Source organism: Mustelus asterias, chromosome X (genome assembly GCF_964213995.1).
Source record: "Mustelus asterias chromosome X, sMusAst1.hap1.1, whole genome shotgun sequence".
Lineage (NCBI taxonomy): Eukaryota > Metazoa > Chordata > Chondrichthyes > Carcharhiniformes > Triakidae > Mustelus > Mustelus asterias.
Window position 1 is genome coordinate 5,742,357 of NC_135834.1, and position 13,694 is coordinate 5,756,050.

General features: G+C 51.6%; 1 protein-coding gene across 1 annotated transcript in view; it reads left to right on the forward strand.

The window, feature by feature from the left end:
- The window catches only part of tamalin (trafficking regulator and scaffold protein tamalin), a 50,301-nt gene extending 38,862 nt beyond the window's left edge, over positions 1–11,439 (forward strand). The window contains exons 6-8 of the mRNA XM_078201058.1: positions 638–704; positions 3,816–3,882; positions 8,323–11,439. Coding sequence (XP_078057184.1) covers positions 638–704; positions 3,816–3,882; positions 8,323–8,756 — 568 coding nt within the window. The 3' untranslated portion in view covers positions 8,757–11,439. The remainder of the gene's footprint in view (positions 1–637; positions 705–3,815; positions 3,883–8,322) is intronic.
- The last annotated feature ends 2,255 nt before the right edge of the window (positions 11,440–13,694 follow it).

Genomic DNA, 13,694 nt, shown 5'->3' on the forward strand with positions numbered 1-13,694 from the left:
AATGAGTGTTGGCAGGTAAATTGGCCTCTCAGCCAAGCTGCATCCTGTTGTCATCCGTGCATTTTCCAGCAGGGATCACCGCAGCGATCCAGAGTGGAATCCGGCTTTCATCTTTTCCCTCCTAGGGCCCAAAGAGCTGAAACCTCCATTATCGCTCACAGGCCAGGATCACTCAACACGGCCCAAGAACCTTCCGGTTCTCTCTGCCTCAATACCACATTGGGTGGCAAATCACCTCACTGAGTCCAAAGGTGTGTAGGTTAGGTGGATTGGCCGTGCTAAATTGCCCCTAGTGTCAGGGGGATTAGCAGGGTAAATACGTGGGGTTACGGGGATAGGGCCTGGGTGCGATTGTGGTCGGTGCAGGCTCGATGGGCTGTATGGCCTCCTTCTGCACTGTAGGGATTCTATGATTCTGAATCACTGTGGGGATGGTGGGTTGAGTGGGGAGGGAGAGGAGGGGGGGGTGGAGGATGGTGGGGTGGGGGGAAGGGGTGGGTGTGAGGGTGGGGTGGGATATGAGGAGGGGGTGTGTGGTTTAGTGTCGATCGTAAAGCTGCCGAGGTATAAGGGAATACGAGGGGGTAAAACGGACATTTTTGAAGCACAAACTGAAGTGAATCGTTGCCACTGACAGGTTGGAAACGGTGTACGGAACCTCTATCCGGAGAGCAGAGTTGGAAACCAGGCTGCAGTACCTGAAGGTAAGCCCCGCCCCGCCCCCCCCACACCCCCTCCCCCGCTCGCTTTCACCCTCGGAGCGCCACTTGAATGGGAACTGAGTCTGCAGAATTAGAGGAAAGAAAAGGTCCAAGATAACAGGGACTAAATTTAATCTTTGAGACAGGATTTCCCCATAAAACACTTGGGGTTCATCAATTGGTGCCCTCGGCTCAAACTTGTGGCATTATCTGTGGTTGTAAAGCTAAGCACAGATACGGAAGGTTGTGGATGTTGTGTGGGACTGGAGGGACTGGTACCATGAGGTGGCCCAGCCACTGAATGCAAGTATGCCATCTTCTTGTGCCCATCTCCTGGCCTGGCTTCACACACATCATCACTAGAACAAGGTGGCACTGTAAATGTGGATGAAGGGCACACACACATTGCTGGCTTCCAGGTACCTGACCCCACTAAGAACAAAGAACAGTACCGCACAGGAACAGGCCCTTCGGCCCTCCAAGCCCGTGCTGATCATGATGCCCTAACTAAACTAAAAAAAACCTCCTTCCCTTACTCAGTCCGTATCCCTCTATTCCCTCCCTGTTCATGGACCCATCCAGATGCTTCTTAAATGTTGTTAATGTTCCTGCTTCCACCACCTCCTCTGGCAGCGCGTTCCAGGCACCCACCACTCTCTGCGTGAAAAACTTCCCCCGCACATCTCCCTTAAACTTTCCCCCTCTCACCCTGAACCTGTGCCCCCTTGTAATTGACACTTCCACCCTGGGGAAAAAGCCTCTGACTCTCCGCCCTGTCTGTGCCTCTCATCATTTTGTAGACCAGGTCTCCCCTCAGCCTCCGTCTTTCCAGTGAAAACAATCCTAGTTTATTCAACCTCTCCTCATAGCCAACACCCTCGAGACCCGGCAACATTCTGGTGAACCTTCTCTGCGCTCTCTCCAAAGCTTCCTTCTGGTAGTGTGGTGACCAGAACTGCACGCAATACTCCAAATGCGGCCTAACCAAGGTTTTATATAGCTGCAACATGATTTGCCAACTCTTGTAGTCAATGCCCGGCTGATGAAGGCAAGCATGCCTTCTTAATCACCTTGGCCACCTGTGTTGCCACTTTAAGGGAACGAAACACAAAGAACAGTACAGGAAGAGGCCTTTCGGCCCTCCAAGCCTGCGCCGATCACGTTGTCCTATCTAGACCAACTGCTTGTATCCCTCTATTCCCCATCTGTTCATGTGTCTATCCAAATAATTCTTAAATGTCGCTAATGTATCTGCCTCAACCACCTCACTTGGCAGCGCATTCAAGGCCCCACCACCCTCTGTGTAAAAAACTTCCCCCGCACATCTCCACTGAATCTTTCCCCCCTTATCTTGAACTTGTGCCCCCTTGTAATTGTCATTTCTGCCCTGGGAAAAAGCTTCCAACTGTTCACCCTATCCCTACCCCTCATAATTTTATAAACTTCTATTGGGTCGCCCCCTCAACCTCTGTCTTTCCAGGGAGAACAATCCCAGTTTATTCAATCTCTCCTCACAGCTAATACCCTCCATACCAGGCAACATCCTGGTAAATCTTTTCTGTACCCCCTCCAAAGCCTCCATGTCCTTCTGGTAGTGCGGCGACCAGAATTGGACGCAGTATTCCAAATGTGGTCTAACCCACATTTTATATAAAACTGTGGACTTACACGCCCAGATCCCTCTGTATGTTAATGTTCCTAAAGGTTCTGCTATTTACACTATAATTCACACCTAAATATCCTCCAAAATGCACTAACTTGCATTTGTCCACTCACTAGCCGCTAAAGGCCTTTTAAATGGACTGGATGGGATCGGTGGTAGATCATGATTGGCTATGGCCTACAGCAGGACGAGGTATGATGGGCTGAATGGCATCTTCTTGTCCGTTTAAAAGTAAAAACAGGCTCATGTAATCTTGTCGCTAAAGTCAAAAGGTCCTACTCTAGAAGCTTGAGCGCAAAAGTCCAGGCCGACGCTGCGGCACTGAAGGAGTGCAGCACTGTTGGAGGGCCCTGTCTTCCAACTGAGGCGTTAAACCGAGGCCTCACCTCTTTTAGGAGGATGTAAAAGGTACTTTCAAAGAGTGATTGGAGGGTGAGTTCTCCAATGTGTCTTGTCCAGTATTTCTCCCCCTCAAAAGAAAAACCGATTAACTGGCCATTATCCTTTGATTTGATTTATTATTCTCACATGTATTGGGATACAGTGAAAAGTATTGTTTCGTGCACACTGTACAGCCAAAGCATACCGTTCATAGAGTACATAGGGGAGAAGGAAAGGAGAGAGTGCAGAATGTAGTGTTACAGTTACAACTAGGGTGTAGAGAAAGGTCAGCTTCATGCGAGGTAGGTCCATTCAAAAGTCTGATGGCAGCAAGGAAGAAGCTGTTCTTGAGTCGGTCGGTACGTGACCTCAGACTTTCGTATCTTTTTCCTGACGGAAGAAGGTGGAAGAGAGAATGTCCGGGGTGCGTGGGGTCCTTGATTATGCCGGCTGCTTTTCCCGAGGCAGTGGGAAGTGCAGACAGAGTCAATGGATGGGAGGCTGGTTTGCGTGATGGATTGGGCGACATTCATGACCTTTTGTAGTTCCTTGGGGTCTTGGGCAGAGCAGGAGCCCATACCAAGCTGTGATACAACCAGAAAGAATGCTTTCTATGGTGCATCTGTAAAAGGTGGTGAGAGTCGTAGCTGACATGCCAAATTGCTGTTGCTGTTTGTGGGAACTTGCTGTGGATATACTGGCTGCTGTCTTTCCAATACTGTTTATTTATTAGTGTCACAAGTAGGCTTACATTAACACTGCAATGAAGTTACTGTGAAAATCCCCTCGTCGGCACACTCCTGTTCGGGTACACAGAATTTAGCACGGCCAATGCACCCTAACCTCATTCTCAATACACTGCAACAGAGACCAGTGCTTCGTTGGCAGACAAGTGCTTTGCGGCGTCCTGAGGCTTGTGGCAGGCGCTATGGAAATGTAAAGTGGAAGGGGCTCGCTCTTCCCCCAGCCAAGCCCCTGTTAGCCGGGTGGTGGCAGGGGGGGTGCCCGCGATCCTGTATGTGCCCCCTTTTGATTTGCCACCGGCTGATTGCTGCTGTTTCCTCTTTCAGCAAACGTTGCAGGAGAAGTGGGAGGAATACAGGTTGCTGACGGTCCAGGAGCAGCGACTGGTTCACGGTGAGTGACCTCTTCGCTTCCCCCTCGGTGGTGGGGGCGCCGGGGCCGGGAGGTGTGGGGTTTCGGGGTGACTGTGACAGGCCGTGCTTGGGCTTTCTAGAAGCTTTTGGATTCTTTGACGGCGTTGTTCTAATCTCGGCGTTGATCCAGCAGTTAAAAGAAATGAGTGCTGGTCACAAAATCAACAATGTAATACTGGTATTGGGGCTACTGTGAACTTGGAGATCTCGCTGTGTCCCCTTACTTTATTCATGTGGCTTTTTGGATCTGGATTGCTCCCATTTAAGGAGCATGTACGCAGACAATACGCTCATTACAAATGGCCACGTTCAGCGACTGGGATGTACCAAGGCATGGATGCCATCTCTGCCGCTTGTCGCGGGCACTTTGGTGCCAACGCGGTTTGCCTCCGCATGATGCGAGCACTGGCGCAAAGCCTTTGTAAAAGCATTATGGGAACCTGCATCCTCGCTCTGTCTAAATGCCCCCCCCACCCCCCCTCACCCTCACCCCCCCCCCCCCCCCCCCCCCGCTGCAACAGTCCCGTTGAGCTTCACCTGCACTGTGGGAGGGGGCGCAGCGGCGTGAGAACAAGGCGCGAAAAGCTGCTTGAACGGCCCGCAAACGTCAGCGCGCACAACGCACTTCAGTTGGTTCTGTCTGTCGCCGGGGCCTCCGGGTGATGACGAATGGTCAGCGGCACGTGCCCATGATAGGTGCCCGCCCGCAACGTGAAGACGGTATCGGTGACAGGGGTTGGCAGCGCTGCTCGCTATGTGCAGGCACGATTCCTCGCGTGGCCGCCTCCAGAATCCTGGCAACGATATCTTCCTGCAAGGAGTTAGGTTTTTTATTCCCCCCCCCCCCCCCCCCCCCCCCGCTCCCTTGCCCGCCTGAAGGCTCTGCCACCTGCACTGTTTGTGACCCGAGTAATGACCCATGCCCGTCAGCAGCACAGAACTCATCAGGGTTGGTCAAGATTCCAGCTCCACAACTGGACGCGGCGGGATTTGAACTCCCGGCTGTCCGGATTTACCGATCTAGTTCCCCGTGACCGATTGGCTCTCTCCATCCCGCAGCCCCGGCCAGAGATTGAACCTCGGGGCTTCTTTTCTGGGTAGCTTGACTGGGTAAACCAGCAGAGTTAAGTTATCCCCCTGGCGGTGCACTGTATCAGGCTACGCAAAATAAATTGTCCTGGTTAGGCCATCCGTGGTCCGAGATAGTTGGGGTTGGCAACATGGTGCCACAGTCGGCCTCGCAATCTCGGGCAAATGGAGGTTGCAGGTCGGGTGCGGGGTCAGGGGGAGGGTGGGGGGAGGGGGAACCGTGATGTCCTCCGTCCATGGGCCCTGGTCTTCTTTAATCCTGTCTCATTCACCTCCCATCCCGATAGTTCCACAATCCCACAGTTGTTGCCCAATCATGTGAACAGATCACCATCAACTGGTGCCCAACGGACACTGTGTGAGGAAGGGGAGACATCTGGGATGAATTCAGCACTTCCTCTCCACCCTGCCACACTTCCCGCATTGTCACGTCCCGCCTTCCTCTGGGTTCTTATCTGAAGAAAATCTTGGGGCAGCACGGTGGCACAGCGGTTAGCACTGCTGCCTCACAGCGCCAGGGACCCGGGTTCGATTCCCGGCTTGGATTACTGTCTGCGTGGAGTTTGCACGTTCTCCCCCGTGTCTGTGTGGGTTTCCTCCGGTTTCCTCCCACAGTCCGAAAGTTGTGCAGGTTCGGGTGGAATGGCCATGCTAAATTGTCCCTTAGTGTCCAAAGATGTGCAGGTTAGGTGGATTGGCCATGCTAAATTGCCCCTTAGTGTCCAAAGATGTGCAGGTTAGGTGGATTGGCCATGCTAAATTTGTCCCTTAGTGTCTAAAGATGTGCAGGTTAGGTGGATTGGCCATGCTAAATTTGTCCCTTAGTGTCTAAAGATGTGCAGATTAGGGTGGATTGGCCATGCTAAATTTGTCCCTTAGTGTCTAAAAATGTGCAGGTTAGGTGGATTGGCCATGCTAAATTTGTCCCTTAGTGTCTAAAGATGTGCAGATTAGGGTGGATTGGCCATGCTAAATTTGTCCCTTAGTGTCTAAAAATGTGCAGGTTAGGTGGATTGGCCATGCTAAATTTGTCCCTTAGTGTCTAAAGATGTGCAGATTAGGGTGGATTGGCCATGCTAAATTTGTCCCTTAGTGTCCAAGTGCAGAGAAGGTTCACAAGGATGTTGCCGGGACTTGAGAAGCTGAGTTACAGAGAGAGATTGAATAGGTTGGGACTTTATTCCCTGGAGCGTAGAAGATTGAGGGGAGATTTGATAGAGGTGTATAAGATTTTGATGGGTATAGATAGAGTGAATGCAAGCAGGCTTTTTCCGCTGAGGCTAGGGGAGAAAAAAACCAGAGGGCATGGGTTAAGGGTGAAAGGAGAAAAGTTTAAAGGGAATATTAGGGGGGGCTTCTTCACGCAGAGAGTGGTGGGAGTGTGGAATGAGCTGCCAGATAAAGTGGTAAATGCGGGGTTAACATTTAAGAAAAACTTGGACGGGTTCATGGATGAGAGGGATGTGGAGGGATATGGTCCAAGTGCAGGTCAGTGGGACTAGGCATAAAATGGTTCGGCACAGACAAGAAGGGCCAAAAGGCCTGTTTCTGAGCTGTAATTTTCTATGGTTCTATGGTTCTATGGTGTCTAAAGATGTGCAGGTTAGGTGGATTGGCCATGCTAAAATGACCCTTAGAGTCCCGGATGTGTAGTTACGGGGATCGGGCCTGGGTGGGATTGTTGTTGGTGCAGACTCGATGGGCCCGATGGCCTCCTTCTGGGATTCTATGATTTCTTGTCCCATCCACATTTGAACGACTCAATCCCAAACCCCTTCTCCCCGAGCGAGACTGTGCATTTGGGTTGGCCGTTTCCTCATTTTGAGGGATTGCTTCCACAGGTTGGTTTGAACTTACCCCTCTCCCATGCCCGCCCTGCCGTCAACCACACATCATGTCCCCTGGCTGTACTGTTCTGGAAAAGGTGGAAGAAATGGTCCCACATTAGCTGATAGAATCCAAACAATTTGACCCACTCCTTCCAGCGAGAGTATACGCAATTTGTATCCTTGTCCTCTTAATCCACTGCCTCAGTTGTCCCAAACACTCTTTCCCCCTCCATCCTTTTGACAACTACTGAGGTGATCAGAACTGAATGCAACGTTCTAAGTGTCTGGTTGCACCAATAATTGACAAGATTTCCTCACTCTGTTACGTTCAGCTGTTAATACAGCCAATGTCGGATTTGGCTAACTTGCTGCCATTGGGCCTTGTTGCATTAGAATCATAGAATAGAATCCCTACAATACAGAAGGAGACCATTGAGTCAGTGCTGACCATAATCCCAGCCAGGCCCTATTCCAGTAACCCCAGTCATTTACCCTGCTAGTCCCCCTGATACTAAGGGACAATTTACCACGGCCAATCCCCCTAACCTGCACATCTTTGGACACTAAGGGACAATTTAGCATGGCCAATCCACCTAACCTGCACATCTTTGGACACTAAGGGGCAATTTAGCATGGCCAATCCATCTAACCTACACATCTTTGGACACTAAGGGACAATTTAGCATGGCCAATCCACCTAACCTACACATCTTTGAACACTAAGGGACAATTTAGCATGGCCAATCCACCTAACCTACACATCTTTGGACACTAAGGGGCAATTTAGCACGGCCAATCCACCTAACCTACACATCTTTGGACACTAAGGGACAATTTAGCATGGCCAATCCACCTAACCTGCATATCTTTGGACTGGGAGGAAATTGGAGCACCCGGAGGAAACCCACACAGACACGGGGAGAACGTGCAAACTCCACACGGACAGTGACCCGAGGCCGGGGGTTGAACCCGGATCCCTGGTGCTGTGATGCAGCAGTGCTAGCCACTGTGCCACCCCCTCAGCAGCCAGCGAGCTTACCAATTTGTTTTGGCTCAAGAATTGAGCAATTCGATGTAGGTGGCACCAAAGGGGATGGCGGTGTCTCTGGACTTGCACCCGGGTGTGTGGTCCAAGGCCTGGCGCGACCTGACTTGGCCTCCCTGGCAGCTACTCAGGAACCGTCATGATATAAAGGGTCCCAATCCACTTTGCACCAAGCTGCTTATAAAGGTGTCCTTAATTCGGTCACATCAGGGGCTTTGTCTGTACGCTAGGTCTGTACGCTAGCTCTCCACGCCTACTCAGCTGACGCTGGATCCCTCCCTCTTCCAAGTGGCAGAATTGTAGATCTGGTAGAGGCTCTTGCCACGAAGATAACCGAGATGGTTTTTTGGCAGTGCGAGTTGCCAGTCTCCCGAGTGCCAGCATGGTTTTAAATAAAAGTGGCGCACCTGCTTCTAGCCTGTAGACCTCACAGCTGGTATTTCTGCCCTCTCTCCAGGGATTGTGTCAAAAGATCCAAGTGTTTATGACGCGATCGAATCGGTCAGAGCCAGCCTCTTTGGTCAAGCCCCTTCTGCCTGGAGGCAACCCCACTCTGGTGGCAGCACCCACTGCAACGCCATGGAGGGCAATGATGAGCCCATTTATCAGACTTGTATCTTTGACCCCTCAGAGGCGGGCAGCGAGGACGGCCGCAGCGCCCACAGAAACGAGGTGGCGCTGCCCAAGAAGGCGCTGACCAGGAGCGTGAGCGCCAAGGCTGGCCATAACGGAGTCACCTCCACCTCTTCCTCCGCCTGGGAGAAAACCAGCAGCCAGAGCGCCTTTGGGACACTGCCGAGAAAGTCCAGGAGGAAAAGCTTGCGGAAGAGACTCCTGAAATACATCCCTGGACTCAACCGATCCGTGGAGGAGGAAGAAAGCCAACTGTAGGCCAAAGTGGCAGGCGCACTTACATATTGTGTTCCCTATTGTCAAAGCTAAACCTCTACTTTCCTGCTGTCAGTGTGACTCAGGGCAGAGTACCAGGGCTGAGTAGAACGTCTTGCGTTGTAATGTCTTAGTGCGGCAGCCGGTGATTGAGTTACCCAGGCGGCCCCAAGGAGTTGGACACCTTAGCAAATTCGGAAGCAAGCTGGACAGTTCCCCTTGCTGAAGGAAGTAGCAGGGTGGGGCTGGTGGGGAGAGTTCCGTGTCACTGTTGTTGACCACCTGGATGACTCGGCTGGACTCTGTGGTCACACGTCAGAGGTGAACTATTCTTTTCCAATTCTTTCCCGAAACTGCGAAACGTTTTGTAGGCCTGAGCACAGGGGAATGGGGCACGTTGGATCGCTCTTTCCAAGAGCTAACACAGGCCTCGATGGGCTGAGTGGCCTCCCGGGCTGCCTCATTCTGTGATTCGTTCTCCCGCTCGAGACCCAGACTCCCACAGCTGCCAGCAGCTCTCCTTGGTATCTTGCCCAGCTGGTCATTCCCCCAAGTGTGGGCCTGGGCAATGCCCCGCCAGCCGCAACTGGCATGCACCCTGTCCTTGCCCGACCTCTGTACATACGCCAGCGACTGTTCGTGCACAGTGACTGGGGGCAAGTATGCGAGCTGTCTCTCTGTCTCTCTGTCTCTCTGTCTCACACACACACACACACACACATGCGCGCGCTCTCTCTCTCTCTCTCTCTCTCTGGGCCAGTCTCTCTCTCTCTCTCTCTGGGCCAGTCTCTCTCTCTCTCTCTCTCTCTCTCTGGGACAGTGTCTCTCTCTCTCTCTCTCTGGGCCAGTCTCTCTCTCTCTCTCTCTCTGGGCCAGTCTCTCTCTCTCTCTTTCTCTCTCTGGGACAGTGTCTCTCTCTCTCTGGGACAGTCTCTCTCTCTCTCTCTCTCTGTCTCTGTCACTCACACACACAATTTAGACCATGCAGTCATTTCCACCACACTGTTGGGAGAGCTGTAAACAATGTGTCTCTCGGTTTTTAGCTCGCGTCATTCTGCTTTCAGTTCCCCATGAGGCAAAGGAACTTGATATTTGGTGGTTCTTTTGGATTGTTGTCACAGATCACTCGCACGTTAGCCGTTTCCAGCTGTTCCCCTCTTGCCCTGTCTCTCTCTCTGTAGCCTTGGCCCAGGTATATTTCTTTCACATTGGACATCACCTGACGGTCCGGATGAATTCTCCCTGAGCGAGACAGGATAGATTAGCTTGAATCCCGAAAGCGGGAAAACGAAACGTCCCAAGGTGCTTTGCCAGGGGGTGCAAGTCTGAGGTGAATGGACCGTCGAGGTGACGTTGATGGCGGGATTTTCCAGTCCCGCCGCAGCAGGGGCCAGCCAGATGTCCTTTGGCTTCGGTGGGACCGGAAGATTCTGCTGATAGGCAGGGCAGGAAAATCCCATCCCAGGGAGCTCATTGAAAGAGATTGAGGGGTGTGAGATCACAGGCTGTGTGGTAACTCTGGAGGGGGCAGGAGGGGGCTGGATAGACCACCTATCTGTTTTTAACAGGCTGTAGCTATACAAACAATTTGCCCGTGAGTTTCCCCATTTACCAGGGAGACACCAGCAATGAGACGTCGATGCCATAGATGAGCTTCGAAGCTGGCCATTGGCATAAATTTGCGTAGCTAATTTTCACAGTGTTGCTTCTTGGCAGAAAGCAATGTTTCTGAGATTTATCTCCTTCCCAAGTTTCCTCACGGATGCTCCCTCTTTTTGAAGAGTTGATTTCTCTTCTTTTTTTTGCCCGCACCCCTCAATGGGGTGAAAATCGCACGGGTTCTGTAACGGGTGTGTGACCCCCCCACTCATGCCAAGGAAACGGCTCCACTCACTCTGACTGACTGGGGCCCCCCAGTTGTCGACAGACCCCCTTCCTACTGTGGGCAGCACAGTGGTTAGCACTGCTGCCTCACAGCGCCAGGGGCCCGGGTTCGATCCCGGCTTGGGTCACTATCTGTGTGGAGTTTGCACATTCTCCCCGTGTCTGCGTGGGTTTCCTCCGGGTGCTCCGGTTTCCTCCCACAGTCTGAAAGATGTGCTGCCAACCGAGCTAAACTGACTCCCCATAAATAAGCAAAGAGAACAAGGAACAAAGAACAGTACAGCACAGGAACAGGCCCTTCGGCCCTCCAAGCCTGTGCCGATCATGATGCCCGAACTAAACTGAAAAACCTCCTTCCCTTACTCGGTCCGTATCCCTCTATTCCCTCCCTATTCATGGACCCATCCAGATGCCTCTTAAATGTTGCTAATGTGCCTCTTCCACCACCTCCTCTGGCAGCGCGTTCCAGGCACCCACCACTCTCTGCGTGAAAAACTTCCCCCCGCACATCTCCCTTAAACTTTCTCCCTCTCACCCTGAACCTGTGCCCCCTTGTAATTGACACTTCCACCCTGGGGAAAAAGCCTCTGACTATCCACCCTGTCGATGCTTCTCATCATTTTGTAGACCAGGTCTCCCCTCAGCCTCCGTCTCTCCATAGAATAGAATCCTGACAGTGCAGATGGAGGCCATTCGGCCCATCATGTTTGCACTGACCATAATCCCACACAACCCCTATCCCTGTAGCCTCACGTATTAACCCAGCTAGTCCCCCTGACGCTAAGGGGCAATTTAGCATGGCCAATCCACCTGGACTGTGGGGGGAAACCGGAGCACCCGGAGGAAACCCACGCAGACACGGGGAGAACATACAAACTCCACACAGACAGTGACCCGAGCCGGAATTGAACCCGGGTCCCTGGCGCTGTGAGGCAGCAGTGCTAACCACTGCGCCACCGGGCCGCCCAAAATTTTGCAGCGCCCCGTCGGGGAATTGAACACCCGCGGGGATGCTAACGAGGAAGTTTCCAGTGAAAACAATCCTAGTTTATTGAACCAAATGAGCTAAGCAGGCAGAGTCACTCTAAGTGGAACCGCAGGTACAGCGAGGGTAAGAGCTTGAGTTTATTGCGTGACGGAAGGGGTTAAAAGGAGCGGTAACTGAAGGGACTGGGTCACTTTTTACGTCGGTTTTGACTGCATGCCTAAGCTGACCGTTCACAGCAGAGCTGCCTTGTAAATAGTCCTGCTCCAGCACCTCGATTCAGTGATCACAAAAGCTTACAGAAAGCATTTACGTGAAAAAAGGTAATGCATTGCCGACAGCACATGTAGTGGGAACTATTGGCTTTCAAACCAGAGGCTTCACAACTTGAGCCACAGTCAAGTCAGGACGTGCCGCGGAGGAGGAGGTGGGAGGCGGGGTGGAGAAGAGGAGGAGAAGGAGGCCAACTTTGGATGCGACAGACTAAACAGTACGCGCTCGGCTCAAAGAAGCCCTGCTGTGGCACAAAACAATGAGAGAGGGGGCTGCACCCTTTGTGGCCTGGAGCTAATCTGAAAGGTTTAGTTTTTAGACTATCGCCTGGGGCGGCACGGTGGCACAGCGAGCAGCTGTCTCACAGCGCCAGGGATCTGGGTTCGATTCCCGGCTTGGGTCACTGTCTGCGTGGGTTTCCTCCGGGTGCTCCGGTTTCCTCCCACAGTCCAAAGATGTGCAGGTTACGTGGATTGGCCGTGTTAAATTGTCCCTTAATGTCAGGGGATTAGCAGGGTAAATATGTCGGGTTATGAGAATAGGGCCTGGGTGGGATTGTGGTCAGTGTAGGCTGAATGGCCTCCTTCTGCACTGGAGGGATTTATAGTCGTGAATCCCTCAGGCCTGAAAGGCTCCCTTTGGACACCTCTGTACTCTCTAATGAATGACGTACATTAGTCATAATCCCTGGCATTTATTTGAGGAATGGGGGTAAGAGGAAGGAAAAATCTCATGGTTTGGATTTCTGGGGAGGTATTTGGTGTTACAAAGTTGGCCATGTTTATGGTCGGACAAGCCACTTTATCTGTCCTTTTGACAAGTCAAGCTGACCTACCCTTGTAAACTTCCACACATAATTCAATAAAATGTTTCACTGTCTCAGAACCCACAGGAAACCATGAAGGATAATATCAAGTAGGCTCAGTCATGAATGCCTCTTCCACTCTGAGACAGAAATCCCAAGACTTTAACTTCCACTTGTGCACCAGATTCTAGGCCAACCCTGCTAGCAACCAAGGAAGTGCCGTACTGTCTGAGGTGCTGTCTTCTAAGCAAACATCAAACAAAGGTACCCCCCCCCCCCCCGACCACCGCCTCGATAGACCCAAAGGATCCCATGGCATTATTTTGAAGGAGTGCAGCAACCAATATTTATCCTTCTAACAACATCATAAATTTGCCCCCTAGTGTCCAAAGATGTGTAGGTTCAGTGGATTGACCATATTAAATAGCCCCGTAGGGTCCAAAGATGTACAGGTTAGGTGGATTGGCCATGCTAAATTGTCCCTTTATTGTCCAAAGATGTGCAGGTTAGGTGGATTGGCCATGATAAATTGCCCCTTGGTGTCCAAAGATGTGTAGGTTAGGTGGATTGGCCATGATAAATTGCCCCTTTATTGTCCAAAGATGTGTAGGTTAGGTGGATTGGCCATGCTAAATTGCCCCTTAGGGTCCAAAGATGTGTAGCTTAGGTGGATTGGCCATGCTAAATTGCCCCTTAGTGTTCAAAGATGTGTAGGTTAGGTGGATTGGCCATGCTAAATTGCCCCTTAGTGTTCAAAGATGTGTAGGTTAGGTGGATTGGCCATGCTAAATTGCCCCTTAGTGTTCAAAGATGTGTAGGTTAGGTGGATTGGCCATGCTAAATTGCCCCTTAGTGTCCAAAGATGTGTAGGTTAGGTGGATTGGCCATGCTAAATTGCCCCTTAGTGTTCAAAGATGTGTAGGTTAGGTGGATTGGCCATGCTAAATTGCCCCTTAGTGTTCAAAGATGTGTAGGTTAGGTGGATTGGCCATGC